Source organism: Coptis chinensis, chromosome 3, assembly GCF_015680905.1.
Source record: "Coptis chinensis isolate HL-2020 chromosome 3, ASM1568090v1, whole genome shotgun sequence".
NCBI classification, from domain to species: domain Eukaryota; kingdom Viridiplantae; phylum Streptophyta; class Magnoliopsida; order Ranunculales; family Ranunculaceae; genus Coptis; species Coptis chinensis.
In genome coordinates this window covers 15,103,614-15,125,538 of record NC_141458.1, presented here as the reverse complement: position 1 = coordinate 15,125,538, position 21,925 = coordinate 15,103,614, and the positions used below count along the sequence as shown (strand labels likewise).

General features: G+C 35.3%; 1 protein-coding gene and 1 long non-coding RNA gene across 2 annotated transcripts; both read right to left on the bottom strand.

Annotated features, from left to right (window-relative positions):
* Window positions 1-10,566: 10,566 nt before the first annotated feature.
* On the bottom strand, window positions 10,567-13,135 carry LOC147508151 (uncharacterized). Its single transcript, XR_015216316.1, has 4 exons — window positions 12,800-13,135; window positions 12,525-12,658; window positions 12,168-12,259; window positions 10,567-11,168 (listed from the first exon to the last, which is right to left on the bottom strand). It is a non-coding gene; the product is annotated as an uncharacterized LOC147508151 (long non-coding RNA).
* Window positions 13,136-15,368: 2,233 nt separating this feature from the next.
* LOC147508150 (uncharacterized) lies at window positions 15,369-16,869 on the bottom strand. Its single transcript, XM_086600724.1, has one exon. It carries the CDS (start codon window positions 16,708-16,710, stop codon window positions 15,622-15,624), a length of 1,089 nt encoding a protein of 362 aa, XP_086456850.1. The 5' UTR covers window positions 16,711-16,869; the 3' UTR covers window positions 15,369-15,621.
* Window positions 16,870-21,925: the final 5,056 nt, after the last annotated feature.

The window sequence follows — 21,925 nt, the reverse complement described above, 5'->3', positions numbered from 1 at the left end:
TTCTAAGGTTGAAGACTTTAGACCTATAGCATTGTGCAACATTGTTTATAAATGCATATCTAAAGTCATTGCTAATAGAGTTAAATTGGTTATCAATGATTTAGTGCAGACTAATCAATTAGTTTTTATCCCTGGCAGATCCATTCAGGATAATATCCTCTTATCTCATGAACTTCTCCGAGGATATGACAGGAAGCATGGCACACCGAGATGCTCTATCAAGCTGGACATCAGAAAGGCGTATGATATGGTTAGTTGGGAGACGATCAAGGCCATGATCAAAAGGTTCAAGTTTCTTACCAATATGTGCAAATGGATTGAACTATGTATCTCTACCCCCATCTTACTCTGTCTTAATCAACGGTGCTCCTGAAGGCTACTTTATGGGAGGAAGATGTTTAAGACAAGGTGACCCATTCACAGAGCTTCAACAACAAATCTATATTATTTCACTCTAAATGCAGGAAAGTGAAATTATGAAATTATCACATTTGGCATTTCAAGATGATGTGCTCTGTTCTGTAAAGGAGAGGTGGAATCAGTTCAAACTATTAAAAAGTGTCTTGAAGTTTTTGTTCAAGCTACTGGGCTACAGATCAACAAACATAAGACTTCTCTTTTAGCGGGAGGCTTACTTGAACAAAATGCTCAAGCCCTAGCTGGAATCTTAAGTGTGGAACTGATCAAGCCACCAGTAAGGTATCTTGGACTTCCACTCATCTCAGGTAGGTTAGGCATTAGAGAATATAATGTCAACCACCTGTGGAGAAAGTCACGAGCAAAATATCCAACTAGAAGTCAAGACTCTTGTCCCATGCAAGTAGGCTCCAGCTTATTATCTCGGTTATTTTGGCTTTCTACACATACTGGGCAAGAACTTTCATTCTTCCTAAGACAGTATTGGAACAAGTGGAGAAAATTTGTGCCCAATTTCTTTGGACGGGTACAAATATGAAGAAAGGGCATCACCAAGCTAGTTGGAACTCTGTGTGCCAACCAAAAGATGAAAGGCGGATTGGGAATAATGAGTGTACATAGATGGAATCTTGGTGCGTATTGTGGACTGATTTACAAATTAGTCACTAGGGAGGACAAAGTATGGGTTGATTGGACATGGAAGCAACACATCTCAAAGACAAATTTTTTTGGTCATATCGATCAATGTCTAACCCTAAGGATTATTCTTGGACTTGGAGAAGCATTCTCAACACAAAAAAAGAAGCAAAGAAATTCATCATGTACTTTCGATCTCTAATGGAGATGACACTTTATTGTGACATGACATATGGTGTTCTCGATCACCTCTGATAGAAGATGCAGAAGTCATAACTGAATGGAACTTTCCCTTGAATTCAAAAGTGAGCACTCTTCTAACTAATGGTTCATGGAATGCAGCAGTGAATGGTCTACAATCCGAAACCTTGAGGGACGCCATCATGAAAGTTGAAATCAACAAACACTTGAGTCTGGACAAGATCATATGGACTCCACATCAAAGTGGGGTTTTACCTCCAACAGTGCATATCTTGCTTTGTCAAAGAAAAAAGAACATAAACAGTGGTCTAGCATGGTATGGGGAAGATGTGTTTTGCCTCGTCACTCATTCACTACCTGGAAGCTCTTTTCAAATAGCATCCCAACTCAAAAAGAGGTTAGTACAAAAGAATATCATCCATCAATCCTCTTGCTGCCTGTGTAATAACAGCAGAGAGTTCTCTTATCACCTGTTTTTCGAATGCTCCTACTCCAAATATTTCTTCTTAAGAGAAAAAAGCTTGTTAGGTATTCTCACTGACAGTAGAAATGCGAAAAGAGAATGGACTTCACTTATCCGATTATGCAACACCGAGGATACGAGAAAGATATTAAAATCTTCATCTGTGCTTCAGTGGACTGCATATGGAAGGAACAAAATGTAGGAACCGTTATGGTTGCATGTCATCGACTACAAACCGTGAAAACCCATGCGCAGCGGAAAAAGGGTGTTCACGATTTTGGTTAGGAATCATATCTTTGAATAGCTGTGATATCTTTGAGAATCCAAGCTCTACGAATCAATAACCTCTTGATCTTCTATTGTATTCCTATCCTTGGAATGGACGTTATGTGGGCAACGATCTACCGGCCCTTTCTTTCTCTCTTTGCCTCTCTTGAGCAATCACTAAACTTTTCGGCCAAGAGAAAAGGGTTTCTTTATATAGGCTACAACAGGGACCATGAGGAGAAATTAAGGTTAGGTCTCCTTACGGGCTTGGGCTTCCCATGTTCGCCCAGAACACACGGCCCAAGTCCGTCAACAAATGACTTCTTCTACTAAAGGTCATTGTTGTACTACCGCCCTAATCCCAAATTACGGTTATGGGCTCCATATTATATGCTCGTTGATCTGGCCATGTTAAGATATCGAATGCCTGTTGATTAAGTTAAGTTACTGACAACTACATTAATCAATTTCTTATGTCCTTGAGTAGTACAACTCAACCTCATTGTCATGTCGGATTAAATCCACTGCGGGGTTTACATGACAATCTTTTACGAAGCTCCTTAAGGGGACATCATCAACCCGACTTCTTGCAGGTCCGCAATTCTTTCTATAATCAAAGACACCTTACATACAATGTCATTACCCAATCCATCGAATTTGTTGATTCACAAATGAATCTCACTCATTGATGATTTAAAGCAATGTACAATGCACGTAAGTTCCGTTATTATATCCGGATTAAGAGGACAAGCATCCATAATAACAGAGGTGTTTGTTTCCATTATATAGTCAGTATAAAGAGAAACAACCTCACTTGGTCCTGTTCAATACACACAAAGTGTAGTAGTGTAATCCTGTAGTCAAGATAGACTAATACCAGATTATACTACGACCATACCAATGGTTTGTCCAAATCCATCTAGGTTATGAACATTTACTTATACTTTATAAGGTACTGATGATATAATATAATCTTCTGTGTGTCACTACGCACCATATCATCTACAACATAAAGTATTAGACGCATGCATATAACTAATAACATATATAATATGCATAACATTTGCCCATATGATTCTCATTCAAAATATAAAGAATTAGAGTTAATACAAAAGTAATATTTTTAGTATATAACCCTATCAATCTCCCACTTATACTCAAAGTATTGCTTTTTAGTATATCACTAACAAAACTCTCACTTATACTTAAAGCTATACTGCCAAGCATCTGATTCTCATCCCCTGAACATGCTTGTCAAAAGACTTAGCCGGTAAGCTCTTTGTAAAGGGGTCAGCTAGGTTGTCTTCTAATGCTATGTTGGTAATAGTAACATCTCCTCTTTTTATGATTGATCGTATCAGGTGGTACTTGCTCAATGTGTTTACTTGCTTTATGGGCTCGTGGTTCCTTCAAGTTAGATATCGCACCAGTGTTATCACAATAAAGTGTGATACTCATAGGTAAACAAGGTACCACTGTCGAGTCCAACAAGAAGTTCCGGAGCCAAACTACCTCTTTGGCTGCCTCATTGGCTGCCACATATTCAACTTCCATGGTAGAGTCAGACACGCATTTCTACTTGACACTCCTCATACTATGGTTCCACCTCCCAAGGTAAACACACAACCTGAGGTAGACTTACTCTTGTCCCTATCTGACTAAAAATCAGAATATGTATACCCTAAGGGAACCAAACTATCTGCACGGTATAGTAACATATAATCCTTAGTCCTTTTCAGGTACTTCAGAATATGTTTTACCACAGTCCAGTGCCCTTGTCCTGGGTTCTTATGATATCTGCTAACCATGCTAACAGCAAAGCAGATGTATGGCCTTGTGCATAGCATGGCGTACATTAAGCTTCCTACAGCCGAAGCATAAGGAACCGCTTTCATGTCCTCTATCTCTTTTTGTGTCTTGGGACACATATCCTTTGATAGAGGAACTCCATGCCTGAAAGGCAAAAACCTTTCTTGGAGTTTTGCATGTTAAAACGAGTCAATACAATATCAAAATAGGTAGCCTGAGATAAGCACAACATCCTTTTCTTGCGATCTCTTATAATTTTGATCCCAAGGACGTGACCCGCTTCTCCCAAGTCCTTCATATCAAATTGCTTTGATAACCATACCCTTATGTCTGTCAACACTTTCACATTATTTCCAATGAGTAAGATGTCATCTACATAAAGCACAAGAAATATCACTACGTTTCCATCAAATTTCTTGTACACACAAGATTCGTCTGGGCTTTGATCGAATCCATAAGATTGGATTACCTCATCAAAACGAATGTTCCAAGATCTAGAAGCTTGTTTAAGTCCATAAATGGATCGTTTAAGCTTACAAACAAGAGGCTCTTGACCTTTTTCAATGAATCTTTCTAGTTGCTTCATATAGATGGTTTTCTCAAGACTTCCCTGAACAGAAAAGCTGTCTTAACATCCATTTTATAGACCCACTTGCATCCAATGGGCTTTACACCATTAGGTGGCTCTACAAGCTCCCAGACCTGATTAGAATCCATAGATTCCATCTCAGAAATCATTATCTTTTGCTAAAATTCTACATCTCTATCTTGGAGTGTTTCATTGTAGGTCCAGGGATCAGGATCTTGGTTATCAGTGGTTATGTCTGAAGACATTCCCAAACCAATCCACCTATCAGGTTGTCTAACAACCCTCCCACTACGACGAAGCACGTCTTGTTCTTGTACATCATTAGTGACACGTTGTGGTTCCTGTTCTTGTACTATTGGTACTGAAGTAGTTTAATGTCTCTCCTCTCAATACTTATAAAATAATACTACTCGAGGTTATAATTTAATACACTGTGGGTGGAATAAGATTAATGATGTATAAATTGCATTAGAATAGATAAAAAGTTTATTTTTCTTAATGACGATCTTGTCATTTAAAAGAAACAGGATACCCATCCTTAATTAACATTGAAACTGAAAACAAGTTCTTTCTAAAATTAGGCACATAAAAGACAATTCTTTAACACTATAGTCTTATTTCTACCAAAAGATAAACAAACATCTCCCACTGCAATAGCTACTACTTTCGTAGCATCCCCCAAAGATATGGTAATCTCTCCAGCACTAAGTTTTTGGTTTCTTGGAACCTCTGCAATAAAATGCAGACATGGTTAGTGGCTCCCGTATCTACATACTAGGTAATGGTAGATAACACCGCTAAACATGTTAAACGACTAGTGCATGAGACATACCTCTATTATTCTCTTGGTTGAGAAGAGGACAATCTGGCTTCCAATGTCCTGGCTGCTTGCACTTGAAACACTTGCCCTTAGGCTTTTTCACAGCTCCTTGAGGTCCCATGCCCTTCTTTGCCATATTCTTATGCTTCTGAACATTATTCTTCTTCTTACTGCCATTAGGTGTAGAAGTAGAAACCTTCTCAATAGCATAAACCTGAACATAACTCTGCTTAAAGAGGCTCTCAGCTGACTGAATTTCTGTCATAAGTTCCACCAAAGAATACAACCTTTTGTTCATGTTGTAGTTAAGGCGGAACGGTTCAAATCTCGAGCGGCGTCATGAGAATGATATCGACTGCATTTCCACATCGATATCAGCTCAAGGATCTCCAACTCATTCAGATAAGCCATCATCCTGAGTATATGATCCCTTATAGGAGTCCCTTCAGTCATAGTTGTGGTCATCAAGTTTTTCATGGCAGTTTGCCTAGCAGCCCTATTCTGGTGTCCGAAGAGTTCCTTGAGATTGATCATCATATCATAAGCCGTGGTCATGGCCTGATGCTAATGTTGTAACACACCTGACATAAATGCCATAATGTAACACCGCGACATCTCATCTGCCTTGATCCACTTCTTATATGTTCCTTTCTCCTCTTCTCCAGCATCAGCTTTAGGCTTAGGTGGGCATTCCTCATTGAGTACAAATTTGTACTCTTCAGCAGTCAACACGGTATCAAAGTTGCGTTTCCAGTCTATGTAATTAGGGCCAAGGAATTTGTTTTCCTTAAGAATAGTTGCTAGTGGGTTGAAAGTAACCATTTTGAAAACCTTAGAATCACATAAAATTAACTATTATGTAGGGAAAAAACTTTTTAAGTTAATAACAAAAATTAATTAATTAATCAACCCATCAGCACCCTACAAACCGAGAAATAGTAAGCCACGATAGTGTGGATGTTTACCATTCTACATTTGTGGAAATACTTTTGGAGTTAACTTAAAAATTAATTAATTAACCCGTCAGCACCCTACACACCGAGAAGTAGTAAGCCACGATAGTGTGTTTACCATATCTATATTCGTGTAGAGAGGTTTTTCCTATTAGTTCTACTTCTCGTCAACTTAACAGCACACCACTTGTTAGAGTGGACACATGCCATCTAGACAAGTAAAACTAATATGTTGACCTTTCTTTGGTCCTACAAATAATAGTAGTGACTCCGATGGGGAGGATACCATTACTTGCATCTAAGTGTATACCATTACTTAACACTAAGTCCATTGTTTTGTAATGAATCCCTTCAAATGGAGAAGTGAATCCATTCATTAATAATCTCATATAGTTGTCCTTTATAAGTCCAAGCTGTAGGACTTATATATATAAAGGACAACTAATACAAATATATATATAAGTCCAAAATGTAGGAACCGTTATGGTTGCATGTCATCGACTACAAACCATGAAAATCCATGCGCAGCGGAATAAGGGTGTTCATGATTTTGGTTAGGAATCATACCTTTGAATAGCTGTGATATCTCTGAGAATCCAAGCTCTACGAATTAGTAACCTCTTGATCTTCTGTTGTATTCCTATCCTTGGAATGGACGTTGTGTGGGCAATGATCTACCAGCCATTTCTTTCTCTTTTTGCCTCTCTTGAGCAATCACTAAACTTTTCGGCCAAGAGAAAAAGGTTTCTTTATATAGGCTACAACAGGGACCATGAGGAGAAATTAGGGTTAGGTCTCCTTACGGGCTTGGGCTTCCCATGTTTGTCACCCAAAACACACGGCCCAAGTCCGTCAACAAATGACTTATTCTACTAAAGGTCATTGTTGCTTGGGCTTCCCATGTTAAGCCCGGAACACATGGCCCCAGTCGGATTAACAAATGACTTATTTTAATCCCAAATTACGGTTATGGGCTCCATATTTTATGCTCGTTGATCTGCTCGTGTTAAGATATCGAATGCCCGTTGATTAAGTCAAGTTAATGACAAGTACATTAATCAACTTTTTATGTCTTTGAGTAGTACCACTCAACCTCATTGTCATGTCGGATTAAATCCACCTGCAGGGTTTACATGACAATCCTTACGAGCTCCTCAAGGGGACATCATCAACCCGACTTCTTGCAGGTCATGAATTCTTTCTATAATCAACAGCACACCTTACATACAATGTCATTATCCAATCCATCGAGTTTGTTGATTCACAAATGAATTTCACTCATTGATGATTTAAAGCAATGTACAATTCACGTAAGTGCCCGTTATTATATCCGGATTAAGAGGACAAACATCCATAATAACAGAGGTGTTTGTTCTTTTATATAGTCAATATAAAGAGAAACAACCTCACTTGGTCCTATTCAATACACACAAAGTGTACTAGTGTAATCCTGTAGTTAAGATAGACTAATACCAAATTATACTACAACCATACCAATGGTTTGTCCAAATCCATCTAGGTTGTGAATATTTACTTATACTTTATAAGGTACTGATGATAAGATCTTCTGTGTGTCACCACACACCATATCATCTACAACATAAAGTATTAGACACATGCATATAACTAATAACATATATAATATGCATAACATTTTCTCATATGATTCTCATTCAAAATATAAAGAATTATAGTTAATACAAAAGTAATGCTTTTAGTATATAACCACAAAATGCTTGTAGATTTCAGCAAACATCTAAACCAGCTTCTGTTGTTTTTAACAAGATGGTAAGAGACATCAGGAACTATTTGCAGGTGCTCAAGCCTAAGGTGAGAGACACATGCCCAGTCAGAAATCATTTTGAAGTTTAAACATTGATGCTCAATTCAAACAGCAGCAAAGACTGAATGCATCGGCCACCTACTGTAAGTGGTAGAGTCAAAGCTAACACAGATGGTGCACTTAACAATAAGGGGCCAGGACATGGTGGAGTCATAAGAGATGAAGAAGGGAGAGTTCTTGCTGATTTAAATGGTAGTGGAGGCCTACACTCAGTAATCTTTCAAGAGCTAAAAGCAATTGAAGTATGTCTTGACCGTTGTATTAACGAAGGTTACAAAGAGGTTAAACTGGAATCTGACTCCATGAGTGCAATTAAAGCAATCAACAAGATTGAGAAACCACCGTAGTATTATCTAGATGTGCTTGCTGCCATAGGAGGGAAAAAACTGGATTGGACAAGCCTAGCTTCTAGTTTTAACCAGAAAACTATCTCATATATTTAGAAATCTAAACTTCCTACAAGTACTCAATTGTTTATGTGGAAACTGTATATGAAAACCCTGCCTCTGGGTGACCTTTTGTCACAAAGAAAGATGGTGGGAGACTTCCCTTGTTCTTTCTGTGAGAGAACTATAGAGTCAAACCAACACCTTTTCTTTGAGTGCAATTGGACCAGGGCAACATGGTATGACTCATAATTAAGTCTAAGGATCCAAAATCTTCAGGGTGATTGTATTTGAGACTGGATGCACCAATTCATGATATGGTGTACGTAACAACTCTGAAGAACCTATCAAGAGAGCTAGCTGGTACCTTCAATTGTATTCTCCTTCATGAAATATGGAACTTCATAAATGATATGAAGTTTGAACACAAAATTGCTAAAGGGGAGATTGCTCAGATGATGTAGTATGGAAACAGACAAATGCCTCCTAGCATTCTATGAAAACACTCAACAACCTATTCCTCTAGGGGGCCCTCCTATTGTTGATTCTTTAGATCATATTTTCTATATTATACCAAACAATTGTATTGTTGTAAGATTTGATGCATCTTTTTACAAGGAAATAGGATGGGCATGAGCAAGATGTATGGCATGGGATGAGGAAGGAAAGTTGGTTGGAGCAGTAGTATGAAAATATAAAGCTCAAGGACTTGAGGAAGTTGAAATAATGGTGGCAACAGAGGTGGCAATTCTAATGGAACGCAACTTTAGGAGGGAGAGCTTTATATTTGAAGGCGACTGTGGCAGTGTGATTAAGTCCCTAAGTGGCTCTGGAAGTACTTGGTCACTTGCAGCTTTACATAAGTCTGTAATGAACTAGCTTAATGCTTTTGCTTTTAGTAGTTTTAAATGGATTAGTAGAATTTCTAATGGGGATGCACATAAGTTAGCTGGTTGGGCTAACCACCAGTTGGCTATGCAAAATCTTCTGAAGTGTATGTTGAATGCATACTTTGTTCCTCTATCCTTATAATTTAAATATATGGCATTGTTTATCGGAAAAAAAAAATGATTTGTATGTACGATATGTAGAGTTGATCTTTCAGTAAATCTCGATATCAGCAAAAGCCCAAAAAACCATAAAGCAAAGTAGCAATGCATTTCAAAAATTCACTGCAAAGATGATCATGTGGTAAACTAGAGTGTGCGGGTGGTGGTCTGCAGTAGAATGTATAAGATGACTGTGCATTCATAATTCTTATTCATTTTACATCAAACTATGAAACTTTTGGTCCTGGGATGCAAGCCAACGTCATTGACATGTACTTTGGTCATTTCTTTTTTTGACATGTAGGTTATGTTTGATAAAAGTTGTGGCAAATGCAAATTTTGTCACAATTTGCCACTCCATTTGCCATTGGCAAATTTGCTATGTGACAATTGCAAATAATTTGTGGAAAATTTAAATTTGCCATTGTTTGATGATATTGTGGTAAATATCATTTGCCCTGATTTACAACCATTTGCCCTGACTCATCCTTGTCACAAGGATACTCAATATATTTATTGATAGTTACACTCAAGTGCTTTAGCTATATGCTTTCCAACATGCATAACCAGATTCGTGTCTTGAATATGCCACACAAGACACATACACTGGAGAGACCGAATCATCAAATGTAGCCTTCAACCATATTGAACTAGATTTTGGTACATTTTATGTTTTCATGGCATGTCTTTAAACTACTTTTTTAGTGTGATTGTGCTAATTAGATCTTGTGAAACCTAAACAAAAGAGAAAGGGAAAAATCATGGAGGTAGTTGATTTTCATGAGATGAAAAGTCTGGAAACAATGTTGCTTAGTGATGCCAATGGAACTTGCATCAATCAAGGTAATCATCACTTTGATTTTTATTTATTTTTTGGATAAGGATGACCTGTGTCGTAACACAGGCATCATTCATTCATTCATTCAATCATTCATAAGAAATTTCAAAAAGTCATTACAGTACATAAACAAATAAGTTTTTAGACACTCACATACCCTTATCTATTAAAGATAGTTAGATCAATACCGTATTAAATGCTTTTAAAAAGCCTCAACAATGTTGACTTATATCCTTAGGCACGCTTCAAGATGTACTTGCTTTGGATGGAAAATATTAGGTAAAAACTTCAAAAGTTTAAAGCTAACTTGAGAAAATCATATTACTAATTATCTTTTATATACAAGGGATAACTCAAAGCCCAACCAATATCTTAAATATTTATGTATGGGTACATCAACAAATTGACATACAATTAACAAACATGTGTAAGAAAACAAATACCAAAGGGAAGCAAGTCCATGGCAGCAGCAGGCACCAACGGCAGCAGCAGGTAGGCACCTAGTAGCAGCAGGCAACAACACCCAGCACACACTCCACCCAGCAACAACAGCACCACACTCACACACTAGCACCTGCACACACACTCTCACATACACCACACTACCACCATCTGCCATCACACACTCACACCACATGCCAGCACCACCACCACAGTAACAAGTGGCTTTGGTTGCCTTTCTGTCAGCCCATGTGCTGAATTCAATAAAGACTTCAAGTGAATTATTGGCCAAGAGCCCAAGTGCACTACTTAGGTAATCTAAGGTAAAGGTTAACAATGGGAAATGACAACAACAAATCTACGGAAGAGCTTCCTCTTCTGGCCATTGAGTTATCGATTCCAATGCGACAAATACGAAATGGCAAGCATCACATTTAAAATTTCTAGGGTGCGTACCTGTTTTTACAACAAAAAAAATCATGTTAGTCTCAAACTTCATAAACATGATGTATAAGAAATTGGATATAAATGAGTTCATATGTAAAATTTCCACAACCTCAACTCAAGACATAAGCATAAACAAACCATTAATCTAAATCTATTTAAGACTTTCTAAGCAAACCCAAGAACCATGCATTTGTCTTTCACAAAAATAAAACCTATTTAAGACTTTCCAACCACTTAATTAAGAACCCAATTAAGCTTGCCTTTCAACAAATACATAGGTGGACTGCTTGCAATTTTAAGAACAATACAACACATATTATGTCATTACGACGTATCACTTGAAAGAGCACTTCTTTATATCTGAAAATATTTTGGTTTTGGCCCTATAAAGATGACCAAAAGTAGCAAGCATACATTGATTTTCTATAGGAACTTCTCATACCAGAAAACTAAAACCGAAAAAAAAAAAACTCAATTTCAGCTTATTCACTCAATTTACGAACATGAAACCTTGGTGATGTACTGATGTCCCATCTAATGCCAAAAATCTGAGAGGAAGACAGACCAAACTTGTAAATATGATTCACTACAAATACAAATACAAATACAAATACAAATACAAATACTGCCTATTATCTAAAAAAGATGGCACAAATATTCAGAGGGTTGGAATTTGGAAGATCAACTCTTAATTGGTGTGCAAAGAACAAACCAAATATCAGTAATATAATTATTCTCCAATAACGTACACATCACTATGTCATAGATAATTATGCATAAAAAGAAATATATAAAAGATGTATCTATGCCATCAACAATGAATTGAACTGTGTGTTTGAACTCCTTACAGCAATCATAAAGGCGCGGGCACCGTATTATAGTTATTAAGAAAAACTATGTTGAAACCTTCAAAGTTTTGAAGCAGAACAGAGACTGATGAAGCTTTATTTGCATGTTAAAGTGAGTATACCATTACTATATAGTAAAACTAAAATTGCAATGTCTCACCTTATGGTTTCTGGACCAAGAACAACTTTAGTCATAGCACCAGCTAAGGCTCCACTGAAAAACTCTCTAACCTCTCTGTTTCTAAAAAATTCCTGCATCCACATACAACAATCTCTATTCCTCAGCTACTAATCAATCTGGTCCACAGGAAGAAAATTGGCATAACCCATTGAATCATAAAAGAAAAAAAAAATGAAAAAGGTTCAACATTTTTCAGTTCTATAATCAAGGGTGTGTTTGGATACCCCTTACTATTCCAAATTCCATTCAAGAATCGACATAAAAGATTCTTCTTTTTCCAATGGCGAGAAAAACATTAATCCAAACAAACACTAAAAATAACGTAAAAAAACTCACTTTGGTACCTTTCCCAACATTGGGCAGTTGAAATTTAAGGTCAGCAGCAGTAAATGAAGTATTTTTTTCAAGTTCAAGTTTTTAGGCACAAGTAATACTCCATAAACATCCCCTATCACACAATAGTTCTTCTTCTGCGTTTCCAAACCAAATGCCATTAAATAAATAAATAAAACCCAACACTTTGTTTTATATAATTATAAACAGAAAAAGATGTTGAGGTCACATACAATGGTACCTATGAGAGAGAGAGAGGCATAAAGAGATGAACTTACCTAAGAGGAGAAGAGAAAGAGAGAGACCGTTGGAGCCTGCAGGGCAACTCCATTGTTGTTTTTCACGAAGGGAGAGAGAGTGAGATTTTCTCGGGCTTTTGTTTTTTCTTTTTTGGTTTGTGGCAAATCCTTGCAAATTTGTGTGTTAATTTGTCGTGGAAAAATTTAGATATCTCCCCCAGATTAAAATTTGCCATCAAAATCACGGCAAATTACAATTTGTGGCAAATCCAAAAAATACAATGGGTCAAAAAGCACATCAAACACCGGCAAACAAATGAATAGTGTCATTTATTTACATTTGCCATGGCAAAGAGGGCTATCAAACACAGCTGTAATTTCTTCATTTCGTGCAACATATATATAGATTGTGTACGCAAAACTATCAGTCCAAATGGATGACCAATTTGCTTGATTAGATTCAATATCAGCAATAGATCGATAAGATGTTTATCTTCTATAGAGTATGGATTGGGATAGGAAAAATTAAAAAATTGAATTTATAACCATATCCACTTCATACAAATCAGAATAGCTCGACTTTATTTCAACATTAGTTCTGTATAAAACTCTCCCTGACACTGATATTGGGATAGATACTAATCCAACTAGATGATCGTAAACAATAATTTTCTTCTTATTATTCTTTTTTCCATGAAAATGAAGTCCCAGAGGTGTCATCATACGGTCATACACTCATAAGTCATACCAATGTAACGGTGCTCTTTGATAAAAAAAAAAAAAAAAAAACCGAAGTCTCTTCTGCGTGCTAGAAATGTAGAATTGGTATGCCTGTTAAGTATATGCACCTAAGTCATAGCTCCCAGCCTTATTAAACCATGAATCTCCACTAGTCGTCTAGTCCCATTTCCATGAACCCTACACATAACCAATGTGCAACATTGCCAACCATAAACAACTATTAGGTCCTATTCCATGAACCCCACCAGAGAACCAAAAGTTCTCAGTTTCTACTCATACAAGTATACAACCATCTTACACACGTACTACTACACTTCTGCATTCAAAGTCTTAGCAAAAAAAGTATACAACCATCTTACACACGTACTACTACACTTCTGCATTCAAAGTCTTAGCATATTTGCGAATAAATTAGAACACCTGCCAATGCTTTTACATAGTTTACCTCCAATGTTTCTTTATTGACCACAATTAGCATGCGTTGTCCTCATGCCTATGGGCTTTGTCTCAAAAGTCTGTTCTTCCCATAAAATCTGAATGTGTTTGAATGAACTCTTGGGTTGGAAATTTCAACATTGACTTACAAACGTCTTGATGTTGTTAGACTAAGCTATAGTTGCATCTTTAGTAGCCATATGGGGACCAGTTTGGGTCACAGAACCAGCTCCATAAAGCTATATCACTCCTTGATGATGGTCACACATATAGGCTGTGTTTAGAAACACTTCAGAGATTAGACAGTGGGCTTGTCAAAGAGCCAGTGTCTTTGAACTTTTGAAGTGATAACTTTACAAGTACTTTTCATACAATTTAAACAGGCGATAGAATATGTTAATGCCTCACATTAGTAAAAGGAGTTGGAATGTATTACACGTACATTAGTAAAGATCGAATATGTTTTACGACCGCGCATACATGCTGCGTTAATTCTGAGAGCATACCGAGGCCAATGAGCGATTTTGAACTGGTAGAGACTAGAGAGGACATCTTCGAATTAGTGAGCCATGGAACATGTTGTCTATGGCTCTATATATATATATATATATATATGCTGAAAAAGGCGTGAGTCCTAATTCTTGTCCCCAGCTCTGCAGCTCATAATTGATGCCCCTCCTCGTTAAATTTAACAAAAAATATACGATAACTGATTGATTCTGTTCAATACAACCTGGCTTAAGAATCTTTAATGCTCAGATCTTCACTTTGCAGAAACAGCAGTACAAAGCAAGCAAGAAAGCAAGCTTTGGTCAAACAGTCAATCTAAAATTCTGATATTCAAATTTATAGCACCTCTCTTTCTGTGCCCAAAGTACAGTAATCCGTTACATTACCAGCCCACTAGTTCATCTATGTTTTCTACACGAACAGATCATGATCATCAATCAATTCCATCATATTCTTCTATTTTCTTGCTAATTTCCAATAGATAGTACATTAGTACGTTTGCATTGGAGTTATATATAATTGGTACACCAATTAATGGTCCCTATTGGCATTTGCTTTATAAGTTGAAAAGAAACAACCCCACCTCACATGCATTTGTACATAGTTGGTCGGAAATCTTGGAAGTAAGCACGACTTCACAACTAACTTCTTAGAAAACCTCAAATTGAAAAAGAAAACAAAATGGGAAAGCTAGCTAGAAAGAAATGCAGTGTGCAACATAGAGAAGAGAATCTTCGATCAGAACCACAATCCACAGCTATGAACAAGAACTCAATGACTAGTGAACAACTTCACATGCATTTTCGGTAGTATTAAATGAACAATAAAAAAGGAAAGGGGGGGGGAGGATTTTCTGATTATAAACTTGAAATCTATGTAAACTGCAAAGGAGGAAATCTGTTTAAAGTTAACTGCTTGTACATTCCATAACAAGAACTCATTCTATTGAATTTGGCTTTTTACAGCAATCATAGTTTTACAATCTAAAGTAACAACAATCAAATGTTACAACAAGAAGAAATAATCAATCAATTAGTACTGAATGAGCACAAAAGGAAGAGAAGACACTTTTCTGAATATCTCTTCTACTTATTGAGCTATTTTCATGAACAAAATAATGGGTTAGTGTTAAAACTGAATTTTAAAGAACCTCAAACAAGAAACTAAAATCTTCTTCAACTCTTCCAAGCATAAACCAACAAAGAAAACCCAGATTGACTTTGCAACTCATTTTCTTCCTTACTTGCCCATTCCATTATAGATGAACTACTTCCAGAAGAAGCTGAAGACATTGATGAAGAAGAAGAGCTTCTTGTCTTAAAAGAACTTCTTTTTAACTTCTTTCTCTCAAAACCATTCATCCCCAAATATCCATTATAACCTTGTTGTTGTTGCCAACATATCATTTCTCCATTCTGTTTCAACTTCAACTCTGTTTCACCACCCTCTTCCTCAAATCCCATTTCTTCAAATCTAAACATAAATACAGCATGTCCATCATCTGTATCTTCAAACAACCAATTGAATACATCCCAAGAAACTTGAATTGGAACTCCATCAACTTCAATCTTCTCATTGCCTCTAAATTTCCACTTTAATCTTTTAATAACCAATACCCTTTTGCTATCCACACTAAAACTAAGCTTGGGTTCATCACAAACACTACAATCTATTGATATATCTCTAACTTTACCACCAACTCTAGCTTTAGTAGTATACAACTTATTCCCAAACACATGTTCTCTTCTCAAAACTAAACTTTGAATCTTTTCCAACTTTCTTGCTTTTGTTCTTTCATAAGCTTCTTCACTCAAATCACCAACAAGAAGTATCATTTCACTGTTAACAACAACAGCAACATAGAAACTAGACTGTGGTTCAGAACTTGAAAAGAACTTAGCTTTAGTGAGATCCCAATATATTTCTATAGACTTTGAACTAGTTTTTGCATCAAATCTCTTCACACCATGTTTTCTCCAAAAGAGAAATGGCTTCAAATGAAGATGAAATGAAGAAGTAGAAGAAGTTGGAGAAGGTGAGAAACTTTCTTCATCTTCTTGTTCTTCAAAGTGAAGGTCAATATGAAGAGCTCTACCAAAGATGTTTTTACACCAAGTGAGAGCAGCAAGGCCAAGGTCCGTGTTGTAGAGACACGTGGCAAGGTTGGGGTTGCCAGAAATTGGTGGAAGATTGGATTTTGAGGTGGGAGAAGAAGAAGGGGAGGGGCGAAAGCAAGAAGGGAAGGAAGGGGAGTAATCTCTCATGTTTGATGGCTTTTTTGGGTGTTGCAGGGTTTTTGGGAAAGGAGGAGAAGAGAAGGGGGGTTTTATACTTTTATGGGGAGTGAAAGAAAAAAAGAGGAGAGTTTGAGACGTTGGAGCGTTTTGGGAAGAGAAAGACCGAAACACATTTGGTGGGATTTTTATGGAGTAGAAAACATTGACGTACTATGTAGTATGTACTAACATTCAACGTGAGTCTGTTGGCCCACTTAAGTTGTCTTATAATCTGTGGGGTGTAAAAGGTGTTAATGCGTAAGTATTACTCAAAGTTGGTCTATAATCCTGTAAGTTTATTTTCATATTTTGGTTGCTAAAATAGAATTCCAATGCTTACAAGTTATTTACCAAATGATTAAATCCAATACTCAAACTAATTAGAAGTTTAGCATAAAATATTTAAACATGAAGGTTAGGTGTCATATAAATTCAGTTTTAAGAAAATAAGTTCGATCCTTTAGCATAAATAATGGAAAAATGAAAAATGAGATAAAGAGTATCTATCCCATAGTTTGTGATTCGGAACGAAATTTTGAAATTCCATTTGGAATTTCGGTTTTTCAAAAAAACGGAATTCCAAATATAAAGTTGAAATATCCAAAATTCCAAAATTATTTAAAATTTCAAATGTGATAAGAGTTGAAATTTAATAAATTTCGATTTTTAGATTATCGGTCGGAAATTCCGAACTAGGATCTATCCTTCCCATATACGGACGCGTTTCTCCAACTCATTTTAGATTACAAAATCTTGGTTTGTTTTAATATAATAAAATATATGCATTTTTATAAGTTAAAACAGCTAGCAAAGAATAAGGTGTTACGTTGTCCTACTTCATTTAGGAAACAAGTAAGTTTAATGGTTGAACTGATTCTCATTCTATAAAGAGACGATTCTGTGTGTGGAAGACATACGTACTTATTTCAAAATTATGGTAGTGAGCTAACAAACGCAAATGACTTAGGAGGAAGATATGACTATGTTGGTCAATTAGGCAAATGAATTTCCGAGTTAAATTGAATTTCAAAAGGTCACATTAAACCAGAATAAAAAGAAAATTATTTTAGTTTATAATGCCAACTAATAAAATTGGTAAAATTTTTAGGTGATACCTGCAAGCTAGGTGGAAGAGAGTTATTCATAATCTTGACTACCGGCACATTTCTCACATATAGACCAAGCTATATCACAAAACTATAATGTCTTTACTGGACGTACTATAAATTTAGTTAAATTTGGAATTGTAAGCTCTAATAGTATGTGAAACTTTTACTTCTTGTATATTTTTTTCACTCTTTATAAAATCCCTATTTGCGTGCAAAAAAAGAGTTACTAATCTCGTTTAAAAACAGGCTTGCCAATATATATATTACCTAAAAGTACATATTTATTTTTAAGTTAAAATAAATACGTAAGTAAAATAAATACATTAAAAACAGACCCGATCTTAGAAATACATACTTATTTTAAAGTTAAAATAAATACGTAAGTAAAACATCACTTAGAAAATGAATTCAACTCTAATTTTTTGTAGGTATTACCTACATACCATAAATATCATCTCTACAAAATTTGAGCTTATTTGGAAATCTTTAACCTAGCTAAAAATTGTTGTCATCTTTAAAAAGAAATCTAACGGTCTAGAAAATAATACTTTTGCAATAATCTTTTGCCTAAGTTAGAAATTTTCAAATGAGTTGAAATTTTGTATAGATGATGTTTATGGTGCGTAGATGATATCCACAAAAAATTAGGTTTGAATTCATTTTCTAAGTTTTACTTACGTACTTATTTTAATTTAAAATAAGTATGTGCTTATAAGATCCGGCATATATATATATATATATATATACTAGAATTTAACCCATGGCGATGCCACTGGATTGTCATTAGGGGTAAATTTAGCGAAATAAACGCATGTCTAAATTTATCATTTTACACTAATTTTTTTGCAAGAAACAGTTGCTTACACAAAGACCTTAGCAACTCATGCGCAACATTGTTAGTTTTCTACATTTTGTATGTTGCTCCTATTTTATGCGTGCTCAATTTTTTAACTAAGCTCAAATTTTGTTTTGAACAAAGTATAGACTTAACATGGGGGCTCTCACTTATAGCGCATCGCTTCCCAAATATATGAAACAATTACTCCATTATCAATCACGTATTTCCATGCAAAGCCAAATTATAATAGAAAAAAGGCAAAGAATACAAAAAATTTGACATATATTTAACAACAAAAGAATAAATTAAATTATAAAAGAAGCTCCTGTTTTGAGAGGGGGTCTATATACCATTCGCTGGTTACTCCAATGGTCGAACTTTGTATGAGAAGCAACATACTCTCATAACTCCAAGCCACTACCTAAGTCATTACATTATCCCTGAATTTTGAAGGCGACCAAATTCTTTTAGCTATTGTAGAGTTTTGAGGCCATGCCATTATTTTTAATAGTGTGTACGTTTTTAAGGTTTTTAGCTGCGTTTTTTAGTGGGAGAGGAGACACAACTATTGGAAGAAAATGGATGAATAGAACTCAAGATCCACTCCATTGAATGAGGATTGATTTCAGAAATATATATATATATATATATTTACTGCTTTTGATGAATGAATGAAGAGTTCGTGGAGGCATAATTTTTATCGCAAGATATGATAGATGCACAAAGTGTTGAGAAAATCTTACGAGTAATCCTTTATTTTCTTAATTGTTAATCTCACTTCACCATTTGATTATGCCAAAAGTGTTTTCTCTTTGCCGTTGCCGTTGCCCTTGCCTTTGCCCGTCTAATATAACAACTTCAAAAAACCAAGCTATTTTACTTCGAAAGAACCAAAGAACATTGGTTATTAGAACATTTTAACTAAAAATATAAGATGTTATACCTAATTATCTCGAGGTGTTACAATGCTACACGTGACACCTTAGTGGCGTATAGGCTGTGGTTCTCTTCAACTTTTAGACACTTAAAAAAATAAAGAAAGAAAAATCTTAAAGAGATCATAAAAAATAATTTGTTAAAAAAGAGAGAGAAGAAGCAATGAAACATGTACATGTATTACATGCATATAGCTAGCTTGCAATGATCCTAATTTGTAAATAAATAAATACTGATCATAATAGGCTAATAGCACCAATTCCATCGAAGTTTGGGATTGTAAGCATGGTACCCAAAAAATAAAAAGATTATTTTTATTTTTATTTTTTTGCAAAAATGCAAGCGGAATTAATATTATCTATAGTGCTTGCTGGCTATGGTACACTCTTCCAAAACTCAAATAACTAAGACAGTTCAAAAACTTATCGAAAGAAAGAGAACGACAATTATAGAGAAATTTCTACACTAGGGGAACTCTGTTATACTGAGGATATTACGAAACATACTCCACTTTTTGAAGAACAACACCATCTATATATTATTTTTTGGATATGAACTAACTAATAGACATTTGCTGCTTGGGAAGAAAGAACATTTTGCTTTATAGAGAAAGGGAGAGAAGACGAAGAAGCCACGAAGAGATTAACAAAAGTCAATCTCCTTTTAACTACTTTTTCGAATGATTAGTAATAGTTTAAGAAAATTAAAACTCCTAAAACATAAATTGACTTTAATACCCATAATTACAATTAGATTATCTCACCATTAGATTTCCTAAAACTACTTTCCCCTGGACCGTTTGATATAATTAAATGCATAAAAAACCAAGCTGTTTTATTATATTTATTATGGTGGTGATGCCACTCAATGGTGATGCCACTCAATTGTTATTATGGGTGAATTTATTAAATTAAACTTATGTTTAAACACACCATGCATTTTACACCAATTTGGCATGGTTTCCACTATATTTTGACATCTAAAATGAACATGTATGTGTCATATTGATATTATACATGATATAGCATACAACAACTTAAACAATGTCTAAGAAGACAATCAATAGAACTGAGCAACACTATGAAGTATGTATATTGAATAACTAACCACGATCCTTTAATCAATATTTATACACATGTTAAATTTAAAAAAAAAATTAAAAAAAAACATTTGTATATATAATCCCTATTACATCAAACTAAAATCCAACTTCCACTTCGATGCATAATATAAGTACAATATACTAAAGAGCATATCACAAGAAAGAGAACCTAATAAAGAAATTAGAGATGGAACACTTTTCATTAACAAAAGCATCATAATTAGCTAGTACTTCCATGACCCACTTGTTATCTGCTTTTGAAAATGAAGTGTTGTAAGTTCATCTACTACGTTCATCATGCAGAGCCAAAAAACTCGTGTAAGATGCTCTAAGTACATGTTCTCATATTGGCCTTCCTCATAGTTCTACCATTCGTTGGTCTACGAATGTGTTAGTACTTTTCCTTTCAAACCACATCCATACAAAAAAATAATAATAAAAAAATAATATATATATATATATATCATTCTTTTGAAACATCCACAAAAAATTGTTACCATTGACTAACAAAAGAATTTGTCATGCTATGCATGATAGATTCCCATGTGTCAAAGAAAAAGCATAATCCACGTATTAACACCTTCTAAACAACGTGTACAAAAAATAGTATCTATTGAATTTACTTGAAAGAGCAATAGTGTCCTCACACATTTTATTTACATGTGAGAATTTTCTATTGTATTAAAAACATGCATATATCTATATATCTAATTGAGATGTACAACGCCTAATGCTATATAAGGATTTAGGAGCTTTGAGACGTGTGGGACATCATATCTATTAGGTAGGTAGAACAACTTATAAGTATATTATATGGACTTATTAAGTATACCATGCATCCTAAGCACCACCAATTTTCAAGTAAATATGAATTAAGCTGCGCACATTAATCACAAATATTCACTGTGTATGATAAAGCTCAATAAAAAAAAAGATGATAGAACTAATAAAAGCTCCTCAAACCATATTATCTACATTGAGAACCATTGTTTCAAGAGTCTAAATACCAAGTATATCAAAATTATTCTCAAATGATCATAAGCTCATATTAGTTATAAATATTTTCCATTTTTAATACAAAATAATCAAACCCATGCATGTTCAACTACCTCTATAAGTCCATGATTATACATCCCAACCTATACAATGGCTGCAATAAATAAAAGTAACTAACAACCTGGAAAAGGGGGGAAAATGTATTGCAAACTATTTCTTGTG

Bases quoted from the DNA above. Each gene is read 5' to 3' on its own strand.
- LOC147508150 (XM_086600724.1), bottom strand. From the start codon at position 16,710: ATGAGAGATTACTCCCCTTCCTTCCCTTCTTGCTTTCGCCCCTCCCCT.